This window comes from Leucoraja erinacea, chromosome 2 (genome assembly GCF_028641065.1).
Source record: "Leucoraja erinacea ecotype New England chromosome 2, Leri_hhj_1, whole genome shotgun sequence".
Lineage (NCBI taxonomy): Eukaryota > Metazoa > Chordata > Chondrichthyes > Rajiformes > Rajidae > Leucoraja > Leucoraja erinaceus.
The window spans coordinates 39694232-39711976 of NC_073378.1; the positions used below are offsets into that span (position 1 = coordinate 39694232).

General features: G+C 43.8%; 1 protein-coding gene across 1 annotated transcript in view; it reads left to right on the forward strand.

Moving 5' to 3' along the window:
- Nucleotides 1-17745, forward strand: part of rsu1 (Ras suppressor protein 1) — a 166726-nt gene that overhangs the window by 97200 nt on the left and 51781 nt on the right. The window contains exon 8 of the mRNA XM_055655180.1: nt 13920-14052. Coding sequence (XP_055511155.1) covers nt 13920-14052 — 133 coding nt within the window. The remainder of the gene's footprint in view (nt 1-13919; nt 14053-17745) is intronic.

Here is a 17745-nt window from a genome sequence, read left to right on the forward strand (position 1 = left end):
ATCTTCTATCTATCTTCTATCTATATTACTAAAAGTCTGTTCTTGACCGGTTTTGGCCATCTGTGCTGCGATTTCCAAGAGAACATCGCCACTTACGGCTGTCATTTTTGGCCACCTTGCTCAGAGCCCCCCTCTGCCGTATGTGTGCCGAGGATTTTTCCCGTTGATGAAAAATGACAGAGATATTAATGGTTTTACAAAATTCCCCATTCTCTCTGCTGCCCCTGCTGGCAGCAGAGGGGAGGGACTATAAAACCAGGAAGTGGTGTGCCTCACAGTCTCTTCAAGATGGAGGAAGGCAGAGGGTCACGTTTCTCTGAGCTGTGAATAACACTGAACACATGTCTACTTATATGTAAAGTCCTTAGTGGTTCTAAAACACTTGCAAAAAGTGTCTATTGGTTCTAAAATGTTTGCAAAAAGTGTCTCTTTTGGTTCTACAATGCTTGCAGAATGTGTCTTTTTTGGTTCTAAAATGTTTTTTAGGTTCTCCCCGCCTTTCCACTCACCCCCCCCTCTCCACTCGACCCCCCTCTCCTCTCCCCTCCCCCCTCCTCCCCCCCCCCCTCTCCTCCTCCCTCTCTCCTCTCCTCTCTCCTCTCCCCTTCTCCTCTCCCCCTCTCTCTCTCTCCTCCATCCCCTCCCCCACCATTCCTCCCCTAAACCCCCCTCCCCTCCACACACCCCCTACCCCCCCCCCTCCCTCCCCCTCCCTGCTCCCCACCTCTCCCCCTCCCCTCTCAGACCACCCTCTCTATCCCTCTCCCCTCTTTCCCATCTCTCCTCCTCTCTCTCCCTCCCCCCTCTCTCCCCCCCTCCCCCCCCCCTCTAGGGTGTTTATGGGGTAAAAGGAGCAAATTAATAATATTAATATAATATCAAGGGGGGTAATTAGCGCGAGTGCGGGGCGAGGATAGTTAGTGAGTGTGACGCTGCATGCCGCCTCCCCCCCCACAACCGCACGTTGGGGGAACAGACCCAACGGATCAGCACTTGGTCTAGTTTACAATATATATTAATGATTTGAACGAGGGAATTGAATGCAACATCTCCAAGTTTGCGGATGACACGAAGCTGGGGGGCAGTTAGCTGTGAGGAGGATGCTAGGAGGCTGCAAGGTGACTTGGATAGGCTGGGTGAGTGGGCTAATGCATGGCAGATGCAGTATAATGTGGATAAATGTGAGGTTATCCACTTTGGTGGCAAAAACAGGAAAGTAGACTATTATCTAAATGGTGGCCGATTAGGAAAAGGGGAGATGCAACGAGACCTGGGTGTCATGGTACACCAGTCATTGAAAGTAGGCATGCAGGTGCAGCAGGCAGTGAAGAAGGTGAATGGTATGTTAGCTTTCATAGCGAAAGGATTTGAGTATAGGAGCAGGGAGGTTCTACTGCAGTTGTACAGGGTCTTGGTGAGACCACACCTGGAGTATTACGTACAGTTTTGGTCTCCAAATCTGAGGAAGGACATTCTTGCCATAGAGGGAGTGCAGAGAGAGCCAGATCAGCCACCTCCTCCCGGTAGGCCTTCTCATCGTTGTCTGAGATCAGGCCCACCACCACAGTGTCATCAGCAAACTTGATTATCGAGTTGGAGCTGAACCTAGCCACACAGTCATGTGTGTACAGTGAGTACAGCAGGAGGACACAAACCTGGGGGGGATCCTGTGCTCAGGGTGAGGGACTTCGATGTATTTCCCCCCATCTTGACCACCTGGCGCCTGGTGGTGAGAAAGTCCAGGACCCAGGCACACAGGGGGGTGTTGAGCCCCAATTCCAGTAGCTTCTCAGACAATCTGGTGGGGACTACCGTGTCTACATGGACCTTTAGCAAGGGTTTTGAGGTCCTGCATGGTAGGTTGGCTAGACTATCGTGTTGAAGGCTGAACTGAAGTCTATGGAAGGAATCATAGGATTTGTCCAAGGTCATTCAGGATTTTAAAAAAGCGAACACAGCGCTGTATAAACTGTGAGTACATTTTCAGTCTGAGTTTTCGTCTTCTTTGAATCATATATTGGTTGTGGCTGACCCAAATTACGTCTATATGGATGATTTTCTGTGATGGCAAATCGACGCTTTGAAGCATTTTTTAGCGGACAGGGGGTTGAAAAAGACGGGATGAAAAGACGGACTCGCTGCTCTTGCATATGCTGCATCATACATGAAGAAGCCTGTGCTACCGAATGCCGGTGAAGAAAAACGGTGTCATGCTGATCAATACAAGGAACTCTTGAAATGTGGAGAAAGAAATCTTCCCGATCCCATGAGCGAACGGAAAGATGGGTGGCTTGGAGAATCTGTCGAGCTGTCAAATCATCTTGCCATTTATGATGAGGCTAACCAGCCAGCTACTTCACTGAAGTCTCGCCAGCTTTGCAACTACAAAGAAGGCAAGGCTTATAGCTATTTTGATGCTAGATGGTTGAAAGAAGTCTTCTTTCATGCCATACAAGATTATAACAGGAAATTGGAATGTCAAATACTGATTAAAATTATCCAATGTAATGGGAATCAGAAGAGACATGATTAGTCAGGAGACTCGTGACTAAGTTTTGCACTACACACCTTTACTTACACATGTACTGTACATGTAGAAATCATTCAGGTCAACAAACGTGGACACAGCCCGTGTCCGTGGACTAGTATAATAAGAGGTGAAAACCCCACAAAAACTTTTAATGTTATCGATTGATAGTTTTAGAAATCATACATTTCATTTCACTCTCCCCCCCCCCCCGCAAAAAAACAAAAACAATAAAAAACGGATGTTATTCATCGTCACGATCTTGTTCACTCACCGAAGCATAAAGCAATAAAATCACCAAAATCATCGTAGTTTTATACAAATGAACCATAAATACACCAAAATAATAGTTTTGAACGCAGTATTTTCTTACCTCGAAGAAGCAAAACTGGAAAATACGTGTGAAACGTAGGTCCGTTAACACACAGTAGCTCAGCTGGTGAGAATGTTTATCCCGAATGACACATGACCTGGGCATGCACAGTTGTAATGCCGAACTCGCTTATTGGCCTCCACTGCCTTTTTGTGGCAGAGAATTCCACAGATTCACAACTCTGGGTGAAAAGGTTTCTCCTCATCTCAATCCTAAATGGCCTACCCCTTATTCTTAAACTGTGATCCCTGGTTCTGGACTCGCCCAACATAGAAACATAGAAATTAGGTGCAGGAGTAGGCCATTCGGCCCTTCGAGCCTGCACCGCCATTCAATATGATCATGGCTGATCATCCAACTCAGTGTCCTGTACCTGCCTTCTCTCCATACCCCATGATTCCCTTAGCCACAAGGGCCACATCTAACTCCCTCTTAAATATAGCCAATGAACTGGCCTCAACTACCCTCTGTGGCAGAGAGTTCCAGAGATTCACCACTCTCTGTGTGAAAAAAGTTCTTCTCATCTCGGTTTTAAAGGATTTCCCCCTTATCCTTAAGCTGTGACCCCTTGTCCTGGACTTCCCTAACATCAGGAACAATCTTCCTGCATCTAGCCTGTCCAACCCCTTAAGAATTTTGTAAGAATTTTGCAACATCGGGAATATTTTTCCTGCATCTAGCCTGTCCAATCCTTTAATAATTGTATATGTTTCTATAAGATCCCCTCTCATCCTTCTAAATTCCAGTGAACACAAGTCCAGTCGACCCATTCTTTCATCATATGTCATTCCTGTCATCCCGGAAGTAAACTGGTGAACCTACGCTGCACCCAATCAATAGCAATAATGCCCTTACTCGAATTAGGAGACTAAAATTGCACACAATGCTCCAAGTGCGGTCTCACCAGGGCCCTATACAACTGCAGTAGGAACTCCTTGCTCCTAAACTCCTTTTGCTATGAAGGTCAACATGCCATTAGCTTTCTTCATTACCTGCTATACCTGCATGCTTTCTTTCAGTGACTGATGTACAAGCACACCCAGGTCTTGTTACATCTCCCCTTTTCCTAATCTGAAACCATTCATCTTATAATCTGCCTTCCTGTTCTTGCCACCACCTTACTTTTATCCGCATTATATTGCATCTGCCATGAATCTGCCCAATCACCCACGATATCCAAGTCACCCTGCAGCCTCAGCATTCTCCTCCTAGCTCACACTGCCACTCAGCTTTGTGTCATCCGCAAACTTGGAGATGTCACATTTAATTCCCTCCTCTAAATCATTAATATATTGTAAATAACCGTCACTGAACCTCGCGGCACCTCATTAGTCACTGCCTGCCATTCTAAAAAGGACCCGTAAATTCCTACTCTTTGCTTCCTGTCTGCCAACCAGTTCTCTATCCATGTCAATACCCATGTGCGGACGTGGCGTCGAAGGACGAGAAGCCGAAGCAAAGAAGTGGAAGCCAAATAACCGACCATAAACAAAGCCGAAACGCCAACTAACCGAAAGCGTACAAAGTCGAAATGCCAACTAACCGAAAGGCTGCGTCGCCTAAAAGCCAACTCACCGCTATGCCGAAACGCCAACTCGTTCAGAGTGCCCAGTCACCTTTGGCTTGTGAGGGAAAATGACCCTCACCCTCCCGTCTCCACCGGCCAGTGATACTATAGACGCGGGGGTCTGGACCTATCATTGACAAGTGTGTCCCCCCCCGGCGACATCATGTCCGTTACTTGACTATTCGGCTGAGTTGCCATTCGGTGAGTTGGCTTGTAGGCGACGCAGCCTTTCGGTTAGTTGGCTTTTAGGTGTCCCACCCTTTTGGTTAGTTTGCGATTCGGCTTCGTACACTTTCGGTTATTTGGCGTTTCGGCCTCATGTCCGTTCAGTTATTTGGCTTCCACTTCTTTTCTTTGGCTTCTCGTCCTTCAACGCCACATCTGGGTATCGTCAATACCCTACCCCCAATACCATGTGCTCTAATTTTGCTCACTAATCTTTTGTGTGGGAACTTCTCAAAGGCTTTTTGAAAGTCCAGATACACCACATCCACTGGCTCTCCCTTATCCATTCTACTATTTACATCCTCAAAAAATTCCAGAAGATTAGTCAAGCATGATTTCCCATTCATAAATCCATGCTGACTTTGACCGATCCTGTCACTGCTTTCCAAATGCTCTGCTATAACATCAATGTGCGGGGATCACTGTCCGTGCGCACTCGGCGGGCTGAAGGGCATGTTTCCACACTGTATCTCTAAACTAAACTAATTTAAATGGACAAAACTATGTCACGTGCATTTCAATATTTACTGATTTAAGGCTGGTCAGGTTTATTGTCATATGCACAAGTATGGGATGAAACGGGTACAGTGAAAGTCTTGCTTGCAGCTGTATCACAAGCTCGTAGACTCAGGCTACACACAAAACATAAATTATTCATAAGATACATTGCATACAATGCATTTTGTTGTCTCTGTACTGTACACTGCCAATGACAATTAAAATTGAATCTGAGATATATAAAACAGTAAAAAGGAAAAAGACTGCAAAAGCTTTGGACCACATGAGGATCGAAGGGTTTATTTTCTCTATCATGAAAAACAAATATACTTGTGGGAGACTGTACAGTAAATATTTTAAAAAGTAATGATTCTTATAAAAAGTAATTATAAAATCTAACAGAAAGTGTGCCAGCCGCTATCCTGATGCCATGAATATTATGGAGGGATATAATACAAGAGCATTTTGTGTACTGCTATGGTTACACAATCCTGTTTAGATCTTCAGAGTAAAGGTTATATCTGGACTTCAAGTTTTGGAGCACTTGATCCCTTGAAATTAGCGGGACGGGATGATTAGGTCAGTTTTCTCAATATTGGAAATTTTGGTAAGGGATTACATGGTTAAATGGAAGAGACTAAAACTTATAGCAAGGTCTTCCAGATATGAGGTCAGGAAATTCTGCACACAACAATTGATGGATGTCTGGTCTGAAGAAGGGTCTTGACCCAAAACGTCGCCTATTTCCTTCGCTCCATAGATACTGCCTCACCCACTGAGTTTCTCCAGCATTTTTGTCTACCTTCGATTTTCCAGCATCTGCAGTTCCTTCTATAACATGGAAGTCTGGTGCTTCCTTCTTTAAAAAAAAAATGTTTGATGCGAGATCAATTTCATATATGAGAATTACATTTTTTTGTTAACTGAGCAGAGGGATAAGAGGAGCGGAAGGAAAATAGGATTTATCTGAGGATTGGCTCATCTGGGAGATACAAAGACTACTGATAGAGGAATCGAGCAAAAAATAAACTGGTCGAAGAAGTTAACAGATTGAACAACATCAGCGGAGGCAAAGGGATACACAGGTTTCTGGTCAGGACCCGGCATCAGCACTAAGATTGTAGAGGGAAGATGGAATCAGTTGAGAGAGGATAATGGTTCTTGCTAATGATGGAGAAAAAGAGGATGGAAGAAAGCCAAAGAGAACTGGAAAGGAACATTGGGAGTGCAGTTTACTTGAAATTGGAAAATTCAATGTATTTAACGGTGGCTCACTGAGCAGAATATGAGGTGTAATTCTTCTTGTTTGTGTTTGACCTCACTGTGGCAATGGAGAAGCCGCAGGACACAAAGGTTGGTTTGGGAATAGAAAATGGGGTTGAAATGACATGCAAACTGAAGCACAAGATGGCCACTGTGAACAGAGTGCAGGTACTTTGCAAAACAGTCACCTAATCTATGCTTGGTCTCGCCATTGTTGAGGATATGGGCCGTGGGTGGGGGGGGGGGGGGGGGGGGGGGGGGGGCAGTCCCCCCCATATTTTTGGCTAGAGACATGTTTCAGTGTCTCCGGCTTTGGACGAGGCGCGGCTGTGCTCTGAGCAACCTGGTCGTGGGTGTTGGAGACCCGGGGCGGAGGGAGGGATGGAGGCAGAAGCAGCAGCGGGTGCAGATGCGGACGGGGAGCCGGGATGGCGAGTGTTTGCCGGGCTAGTGAGCCGCTCGCTGTAGCTTTCGGCCATGGAGCAGCCTCAGTGAAAAATCCCGGGTCGTCGGAGGCGGCCGGGCCTAGGGTTGAAGGCGAGGAGGAAGCGTTGCGCCACTGCCGTGAGAGTCTCTGCGCTGAATTTGCCCTGTTGACCGGCATGAACCAGGCTGCGGCTCGGTGCATCCTGGAGGACAACCAGTGGCTGCTGGAAGTAGGTACCAAGCATTGGGTAGAAGCGGTGGGAGATAGTGACCTTCAAATGGGGGTGGTTGGAAAAAGCATCCTGTTTGCCTGCTGGATTTTCACTTACTGTAACTGCAGAAAAAATGTTCCCGATGTTGGGGGAGTCCAGACCCAGGGGTCACTGTTTAACAATAAGGGGTAGGACTGAGATGAGGACAAACTTTCTTCACCCAGAGAGTTGTGAATCTGTGGAATTCTCTGCCACAGAAGGCAGTGGCGGCCAATTCAAGATTCAAGAGAGTTTATTGTCATGTGTCCCAGATAGAACAATTACATTCTTGCTTTGCTTCAGCACAACAGAATATAGTATGCATAAATACAGATCCGTGTGTCCATATACCATTGAATAAATATAGACACACACAAATAATTAAACAGATAAACTGCAATGGGCTATTAATGTTTTGTATGAGTTGAGTTTAGTAGCCTGATGGCTGTGGGGAAGTAGCTATTCCTGAACCTGGATGTTGCAGATTTCCAGCTCCTGTACCTTCTACCTGAGGTCAGCGGGGAGATGAATGAGTGGCCAGGATGGTGTGGGTCCTTGATGATGCTGGCAGTCTTTTTGAGGCAGCGGCTGCGGTAGATCCCCTCGATGGTAGGGAGGTCAGAGCTGATGATGGACTGGGCAGTGTGTACATCTTTTTGTAGTCTTTTCCGCTCCTGGGCGCTCAAGTTGCCGAACCAAGCCACGATGCAACCAGTCAGTGTGCTCTCTACACCTGTAGAAGTTCGAAAGAGTCCTCTTTGACATACTGACTCCGCAATCTTCTCAGGAAGTAGAGGCGCTGATGTGCCTTCTTTATAATTGCATCTGTGTTCTCGGACCAGGAGAGATCTTCAGAGCCCAGGAATTTGATGCTCTTGACCCTCTCCACAATTGACCCGTTGATATAAATGGGACTATGGGTCCCCATCCTACCCCTTCCAAAGTCCACAATCAGTTCCTTGGTTTTGCTGGTGTTGAGAGCGAGGTTATTGTGCTGGCACCATTTGGTCAAACGGTCGATCTCACTTCTATACTCTGACTCATCTCCATCAGTGATACGTCCCACAACAGTGGTGTCATCAGCGAAATTGATGATGGAGTTCGGCTACGCAGTCATGAGTATAGAGTGAGTACAGCAGGGGGCTGAGCACGCAGCCTTGAGGTGCTCCCGTGCTGATTGTTATCGAGGCTGACACATTTTTCACCAATACGGACAGACTGTTCTGTGAATGGGGAAGTCGAGGATCCAATTGCAGATGGATGCGCAGAGACCCAGTTCTTAGAGTTTGGTAACCAGCTTAGAGGGGATGATTGTGTTAAATGCCGAGCTGTAGTCAATGAATAACACCCTGACATATGCGTTTTTGTTGTCCAAGTGGTCCAGAGCGTAGTGGAGAGCAAGTGAGATCACATCCACCGTTGACCTGTTGTGGCGCTAAGTGAACTGCAGTGGGTCCAGGTTTTTGTTGAGGTAGGAGTTGATTTGTGCCATGATCAACCTCTCAAAGCACTTCATTGTTTTAAGTATAGGAGCAGGGAGGTTCTACTGCAGTTGTACAGGGTCTTGGTGAGACCACACCTGGAGTATTGCGTACAGTTTTGGTCTCCAAATCTGACGAAGGACATTATTGCCATAGAGGGAGTGCAGAGAAGGTTCACCAGACTGATTCCTGGGATGTCAGGACTGTCTTATGACGAAAGACTGGATAGACTTGGTTTATACTCTCTAGAATTTAGGAGATTGAGAGGGGATCTTATAGAAACTTACAAGATTCTTAAGGGGTTGGACAGGCTAGATGCAGGAAGATTGTTCCCGATGTTGGGGAAGTCCAGGACAAGGGGTCACAGCTTAAGGATAAGGGGGAAATCCTTTAAAACCGAGATGAGAAGAACTTTTTTTCACACAGAGAGTGGTGAATCTCTGGAACTCTCTGCCGCAGAGGGTAGTTGAGGCCAGTTCATTGGCTATATTTAAGAGGGAGTTAGATGTGGCCCTTGTGGCTAAGGGGATCAGGGGGTATGGAGAGAAGGCAGGTACGAGATACTGAGTTGGATGATCAGCCATGATCATATTGAATGGCGGTGCAGGCTCGAAGGGCCGAATGGCCTACTCCTGCACCTACTTTCTATGTTTCTATGTTTCATCACCACCGGCGTTAGTGCCACTGGTCGATAGTCATTGAGGCACGTCACCTTGCTCTTTTTGGGCACCGGTATAATTGATGCCCTTTTAAAGCAGGTGGGAACCTCAGACCTCAGAAGTTTGAGGTTGAAAATGTCTGTAAAAACTCCAGCCAGTTGGTCCGCACAGGTTTATAGAACACGACCGGGTATGCCATCAGGTCCAGGCAGTTTCCGAGGGTTCACCCCTCTGAAGGATTTCCTGACGTCAACCTCAGTGACCGTGACTGAGATACCATCACAGCGAATGGGGGCTCGGGAAGGTACATCGGTGTTCTCCCTATCAAAGAGTGCGTTGAGCTCGTCAGGGAGTGAAGTTTCACTGACATGTGTGCTGCCTCCTGATTTCGCCTTGTAGGAGGTGATTGCATTCAGGTCCCGCCACAGCTGCCGAACATCCATCTCATCCTCCAGCTTGGAGCAGGTCCCTTTTGGCCTTTTTGATGGCCTTACTAAGGTCGTATCTGGTCTTCTAGTAGTCCTCAGTATCTTCAGACATGAATGCCTGGTGTCTGGACTTCAGAAGAGTGCGGATCACATAGTTCATCCAAGGCTTCTGATTGGGAAACAATATTGCCCAGTCTACAGACTACAAACAGTCCTGGAGTTGTTCCTCTGCCCCCCCCCCCCCCCACCCCCCTCCCAGCTCTGAACAGACCTCACCTCTGGGGGTGCACTCTGAAACATTCACTGGATGTTTTCAAGAGAGAGTTACATTTAGCTCTTGGGGCTAGCGAAATCAAGGGATATGGGGAAAAAACAGGAAAGGGGTACTGATTTTAGATGAATAGCCATGGACATATTGAATGGCAGTGCTGGCTCGAAGGGCCGAATGGACTATTCCTGCACCTATTTTCTATGTTTCTGTGCTTGAGTATATGGCAATAAAACTCGACCACTTGATTTTGAAGCATTCATGCATGGTGGAGGTATAATGTAGTCATAGAGCGATACAGTGTGAAAACAGGCCCTTCGGCCCAACTTGCCAACACCCGCCAGCATGTCCCAGCAACACTACCTGCTTTTGCATATCCCTCTATACCCGTCCTATCCATGTACCAGTCTAACTGTTTCTTAAATGTTGCGATAGTCCCAGCCTCAACTACCTCCTCTGACAACTTGTTCCATACACCCATCACACTTTTTGTGGAAAAAGTTACCCCTCAGATTCCTATGAATTCTTTTCCCCTTCACCTTAAATCTGTCCTCTGGTCCTCGATTCACCTACTCTGGGCAAGAGACAGTGCATTGAAATGTATGTTTATAATGCATTTTAGATTTCTCGAAAGTCTTACTTTTAAAAAAGCAACGTTTCCACAAACATATATGACCCTTTATTAATGTCATGGTTTGTTAATTCTAAATTCAAATCAAAATGAAATATACGTCAAAAGGAGAATGCATACTTTCAAAATACACTGATTATTTTCCCGAGCAAAACATAATTTATATGACTTTGCAAAATCAGGAAATGTTATGATTATTTCTTGTCCCCTTTTCCAACTACAAACAAAAAAAAATAGCACTTGAAATTATAACACATTTAACACATTTTTTGGGTCAAATTTTCTGTGCCGTGGAACGCACTGGCATCGATCCGGATGGGGGGGGGGGGGGGGGGGGATGAGAGATATATCCCCCCACTTTGTGAGGTGGGCGGGTGGCCTGTATTATTATCCCCCAGTTTTTGGAGGTCAAGCAATAACAAAAATAGTAATCACCGGCTCCTATCTCTCAAAGGGAAGTGTGAACTGTGAGGAGGATGCTATGAGAATGCAGGGTGACTTGGACATGTTGGGTGAGTGGACGGATGCATGGCAGATGACGTTTAATGTAGAGAAATGTGAGGTTATCCACTTTGATAGCAAAAACAGGAAGGCAGATTACTATCTAAATGTCGTCAAGTTGGGAAAAGGGGAAGTACAGCGAGATCTGGGGGGTCATTGTTCATCAGTCTACAAAGGTAAGCTTGCAGGTATAATAGGCAGTGAAGAAAGCGAATGGCATGTTGGCCTTTATAACTAGAGAAGTTGAGTATAGGAGCAAAGAGGTCCTTCTGCAGTTGCACAGAGCCCTAGTGAGACCACACTTGGAGTATTGTGTGCAGTTTTGGTCCCCTAATTTGAGGAAGGACATTCTTGCTATTGAGGGAGTGCAGCATAGGTTTACAAGGTTAATTCCCGGGATGGCGGGACTGTCATATGCTGAGAGAATGAAGCAGCTGGGCTTGTACACCCTAGAGTTTAGAAGGATGAGAGGGCATCTTATTGAAACATATAAGATTGTTAAGGTTTTGGATATGCTGGAGGCAGGAAACATGTTCCCGATGTTGGGGAGTCCAGAACCAGGGGCCACAGTTTAAGAATAAAGGGTAACCCATTTAGAACGGAGACAAGGAAACACTTTTTCTCACAGAGAGTTGTGAGTGTGTGGAATTCTCTGCCTCAGAGGGTGGTGGAGGCAGGTTCTCTGGAAGAGAACTTTCAAGAGAGAGCTGGATAGGGCTCTTAAAGATAGCGGAGTCAGGGGATATGGGAAAAAGGCAGGAATGGGGTACTGATTGGGGATGATCAGCCATGATCACATTGAATGGCTCGAAGGGCCAAAAGGTCTACTTCTGCACCTATTGTCTATTGTCTCATGTAGGCCCTACATTATCTTAAAACATACTTCAAACAAAAAAATTGATATCATATTTCTACAATGCACTAAAATATGATTTTAATACATCAAATTTCAAAAAGTCCCTACAGTGGGAGGGGGGGTGCATCTCGCTCCAACACCCTACCCCCGCTTCATCTCGGGTATCCCCAAGGCCAGTGATCGCTCAGCCTCCCCACTTTCGAAAAAGCTCCGTGGCCCCTGGAGGGTGCCATATCGTAGCATCAGGGGCAATAGACAAGATTGGGAGAGGTGCAAATAAATCTTTAGAAGAGGAAGCACGGGAATCCACAAACCTGTCTTCATCAACGGGTCGGTGATGGAGAGAATCAACCACTTTAAGATTATAGACGTGCATATCTCTGAAGATCGTCCTGAACCCAGTACATTGATGCAATCATTTAGAAAACCCAACAATGCCTCTACTTCCTTAGAAGATTGTGGAAATTTGGTATGTTGACAAATACTCTCTTGAGCTTTTACAAATGTACAGTAGAGATCCCATTAACTGGTTGCATCATGACCTGCTTCGGCATTTTGAATTCCCAAGAATGAAGGAGATTACCAAAAGTGGTGACACTCCCTCAGTTCATCATGGTCCTGACCTCCCCATCATCAACATGAACAGGTGACATTCGAATAGGAACCTTTTTCAGGCTGGGCGACAGGGTCTCTATCTCTGTTCTGTCTTGGGAGGAGAAGACCTGTTATGCAGGAAGTGAAGGAAATGCAGAAGAGGGGCAGAGGAGAAGCCGCTCTTCTTGAAGGAGCTTTTTTCAGATGGCCTGGAGTAGAAAGCATTAATAGATGTGGAATTGTGAAGATGGAAGAGAAGAATAGCATCCTTACAGGGTGGAAGAGGGTGAAGTTGAGTTAACTGTGGGAGTTGGCAGGTTTCGCTTCCTTGTTCTGGCACCTTGCGCCGCTCTTTCTCCACTAGTCTATGACTGCGTTGTTGCTGCTTCCTGCATCCATGCGAAACTTATCAGTTTAATCACTTTTCTCATCAGCATCCACCATACCCTCAAATTCAATTAGGCAATTTGACATTTATTTTGAAAGATCTTTATATCAAATGGCCAAATTATCTACTGAAATCCACCATAAACCGATGAACCCTCACAGCTACCTCATCTATACCTCCTCTCGCTGTATTCTTGTTGATTAACAAAAGCACTAGGGATATACTTTTATGATGTTCTTATAATTCTTATAATTAAAACGTCGTTGCTATATAATACTGAAATGAAACATTTTAGGATATTTTCAAAGAATGGAAAACTACTGGGGAAGAATTGTACTTTGAATTAATATCTTATGTTCAGTTTTTTAATAACAAGTATTGGCAAACAAAAAAAAATACCCATAGGTAAAAATTAATTTATCTGAGTTTCTTTAATCACTGAAACAAATCTTTGCAAAAATATCTTCCAATTGAAATTGAGGAGTCTATTGATTTGACTTTCTTTCTTTAAAAAAAATCTGTAAGCTCTAATAAGGAAGTGACAAGTGAATACTAAAGTGTATATTCTATACGTGTAGAGGTTTAAATTGTATTCCAACCTGTAATCCTTGTGGTGCTCTGTACAAGCTTGTATCGATTTAAAAAAAAAAAACGTAAATATCCTTCAGCTCCATTTCATAAATATCTGCTTGGGACCTCTAAGTGAAAACGTCTTCTGAACCGTTTGCTGTGATATTTCGATGCATTTGTTTCTGTGTTCTTTCTTTCACAAGTTGTTAAGGATGTGGATACACCAAAGGGAAGTGATTATTTTTTCTGTTGACAGCTTTTAATGTCTAGACACAATCAATTTGGCTGTGCAAAATAAATTAAGATTTACTTTCTTATAAGGGAGCCAATTTCTTTGGATTGGTTTACTGATATTTTTACATAAAATATGAAATGGCTTTGTAAATTAATTTGAATTCTGTCTACATTTTCAGGTAATTTGGACCTGACTGGCCCAAAGCAAGTCTTCAAAGCAGAGAACAATCCATGGGTTACACCAATTGCTGACCAATTCCAACTCGGTGTATCCCATGTCTTTGAATACATTCGTTCTGAAACCTACAAGTAGTAAGTAGAATAAATAATCATTGCTTCATTGAAAACTTAACTAAATGATTCCTGGGTGTTAAATATGTTTATTCATTTATCTTTGCAGTGCTAAATCTTTATATGTACCACTTACAACTTAGTAAATGGAAATGAGTCTGAACCTATTATAAAGTAGGCCTTATCTTTGCTCCAGCATGAAAGTGGATGTTACCTAAGAAAATTGTCTTGGTTTCCTCCACTTTAAGAAGTGTTAAAACAGAACCTGTGAGATTAAGCAGGAAACATTTCACACACTGATGCATGCGACAATAAACAATCTGCCGGAGATACCCTCAGCAGGTTGTGCTGCTTTCTTGGGGTGGGGTTAGTGAGGAGATGAAATGGAGTTGTCAGCATTTCTGTTCAAAACCCTGCATCGGTCCCGACACAAGGTTTTGACCCAAAACAACGACAATTCCTTTCACCCCTTGGATGCAGCTCCACCCGCTGAATTACAGTACGCTCCTAATTCCACCATCTGAAGTCTCTTGCACCTCCATTGATTCATGGGAATCTAGTTGGTGCTATTAATCATACTCTCCTGTGAAAAAAATGAATGGAATTGAGATGGGGATTTCATAATCGAGTGCACTAATTGAGACATCTAAACTGAATATATAATTTCTTCAAATTGGGTTTAGGCTGTCAGCAATGAGATTTTTTAAAGCCTGGAAAAAAATCCCAATATAACATTGCAGGAGATGCACTTTTACTCATGCACTGTTCGCTACCATAAACATGATTGAGTTTTTGTTTAACTGAGAGTATTAAATGACTAATAGGTTGTGAGGTTTGGATTCAATTTCTGTCACTGGGTAATTAAACTTTACTAGTTCTGTGTACAAAATGCGACCTGAAATTAAATCCCGCATTGTTGTGAATTGTGATAGTAGGAACCTGGTTCAGTTTTTCATATAACCATATAACCATATAACACTTACAGCACGGAAACAGGCCATCTCGGTCCTACAAGTCCGTGCCGAACAACTTTTTTTCCCTTAGTCCCACCTGCCTGCACTCATACCATAACCCTCCATTCCCTTCTCATCCATATGCCTATCCAATTTATTTTTAAATTATACCAACGAACCTGCCTCCACCACTTCCACTGGAAGCTCATTCCACACCGCTACCACTCTCTGAGTAAAGAAGTTCCCCCTCATGTTACCCCTAAACTTCTGTCCCTTAATTCTGAAGTCATGTCCTCTTGTTTGAATCTTCCCTATTCTCAAAGGGAAAAGCTTGTCCACATCAACTCTGTCTATCCCTCTCATCATTTTAAAGACCTCTATCAAGTCCCCCCCTTAACCTTCTGTGCTCCAGAGAATAAAGACCTAACTTATTCAACCTATCTCTGTAACTTAGTTGTTGAAACCCAGGGAACATTCTAGTAAATCTCCTCTGTACTCTCTCTATTTTGTTGACATCCTTCCTATAATTGGGCGACCAAAATTGTACACCATACTCCAGATTTGGTCTCACCAATGCCTTGTACAATTTTAACATTACATCCCAGCTTCTATACTCAATGCTCTGATTTTTAAAGGCTAGCATACCAAAAGCTTTCTTTACCACCCTATCTATATGAGATTCCACCTTCAAGGAATTATGCAAGGTTATTCCCAGATCCCTCTGTTCAACTGTATTCTTCAATTCCCTACCATTTACCATGTACGTCCTATTTTGATTTGTCCTGCCAAGGTGTAGCACCTCACATTTATCAGCATTAAACTCCATCTGCCATCTTTCAGCCCATTTTTCCAAATGGCCTAAATCACTCTGTAGACTTTGGAAATACTCTTCATTATCCACAACACCCCCTATCTTGGTATCATCTGCATACTTACTAATCCAATTTACCACACCTTCATCCAGATAATTGATGTACATGACAAACAACAAAGGACCCAACACAGATCCCTGGGGCACCCCACTAGTCACCTGCCTCCAACCCGATAAACAGCCATCCACCATTACCCTCTGGCTTCTCCCATTCAGCCACTGTTGAATCCATCTTGCTATTCCTGCATTTATACCCAAAGTTGAACCTTCTTAACCAACCTTCCATGAGGAACCTTGTCAAAGGCCTTACTAAAGTCCATATAGCCAACATCCACTGCTTTACCCTCGTCAATTTCCCTAGTAACCTCTTCAAAAAATTCAAGAAGATTAGTCAAACATGACCTTCCAGGCACAAATCCATGTTGACTGTTCCTAATCAGACCCTGTTTATCCAGATGCTTACATATATATTATCTCTAAGTATCTTTTCCATTAATTTGCCCACCACTGAAGTCAAACTAACAGGTCTATAATTGCTAGGTTTACTCTTAGAACCCTTTTTAAACAATGGAACAACATGCGCAGTACGCCAATCCTCGGGGACTATTCCCGTTTCTAATGACATTTGAAATATTTCTGGAAGTGGTAGAGGCAGGTTCGTTGGTATCGTTTAAAAATCAATTGGATAGGCATATGGATGAGAAGGGAATGGAGGGTTATGGTATGAGTGCAGGCAGGTGGGACTAAGGGAAAATAATTGTTCGGCACGGACTTGTAGGGCCGAGATGGCCTGTTTCCGTGCTGTAATTGTTATATGGTTAAATTGAAAGCAGACTTGGTTGGTAGTCCCCTTTCTGCGGAGTTTAATGTTATAATAGAGCGATTGTTTCTATTTTCTCTTTCTTTCTTTTCTAGGGTCTATTTTCTCACTTTACTTCCTTCTCTAATTTCTTTCCTAAGGGGCTTTCTTTTCCCAACACTCTTGCACTTCACGACTCTCTTGCACTTTCTTTACTTTCCTTACTTCTACCTTTTTCTTAAAGCTCAAAAAAAATGAAGCGGTACAAAAAATGTATTAAGATATATGTGTTGTGTAGGATTGTAATTTACCGTACTTCTAATAAAAATAAAATTAAAAAAAAAAATAAAAATAAAAAAATAAAAATTGAAAGCACCCATATTACCAAGATGTCATTTCTTAAAACTTGTATCGCTCATTATCTAGTGTGTTCTTATCCCTGTTACTAATTCATGAATCAGTAGAATCAAGCATTTGATTATTTATTTGATTCACTCTTAATTTCCTCTTCAGTTCAGGGGCAAATAGGACTGGACAATAAATTCCAGTGTTGACCACAACATTCACAACCCATGAATGAATAACTATAAACAAAATTGTAAAAATATGTTAAATTTAAAAGTATCAACTTAATTTCTCTTATTCCTTTTGGTTGTTTTTGGAGGAAGCAAGATGGAAGCATGGAGAGAGGCGGAATGGGAATAAGAGTAGAGGGATCTCAGTTGAGCTATGATTACAATCAATCCTAGCATTGTTCTGATCTTAGAAACAAGGAACTACAGATGCCTCTGAAATACACAAAAGGACACAGCGCTGGATTAACTCAGAAGGTCAGGCTGCGGAACGTGGATAGGTGATTTTCTGGGTCGAGACCTTTCTTGAGACTCTGTTCACCCTGTGGCTGTGTCTGAAGAAGGATCAACCTGAAACATCACCTATCCATATTTGCCAGAGATGCTGCCTGACCCATTGAGTTATTTTAGCACTTGGTGTTTTCTTCTTGTAAACCAGCATCTGCAATTCCTTGTTTCTGCTTTAATTTACTTGGCTGGAGAACTCACAACTTCAAACATAGTTCAATATCAGTTCAT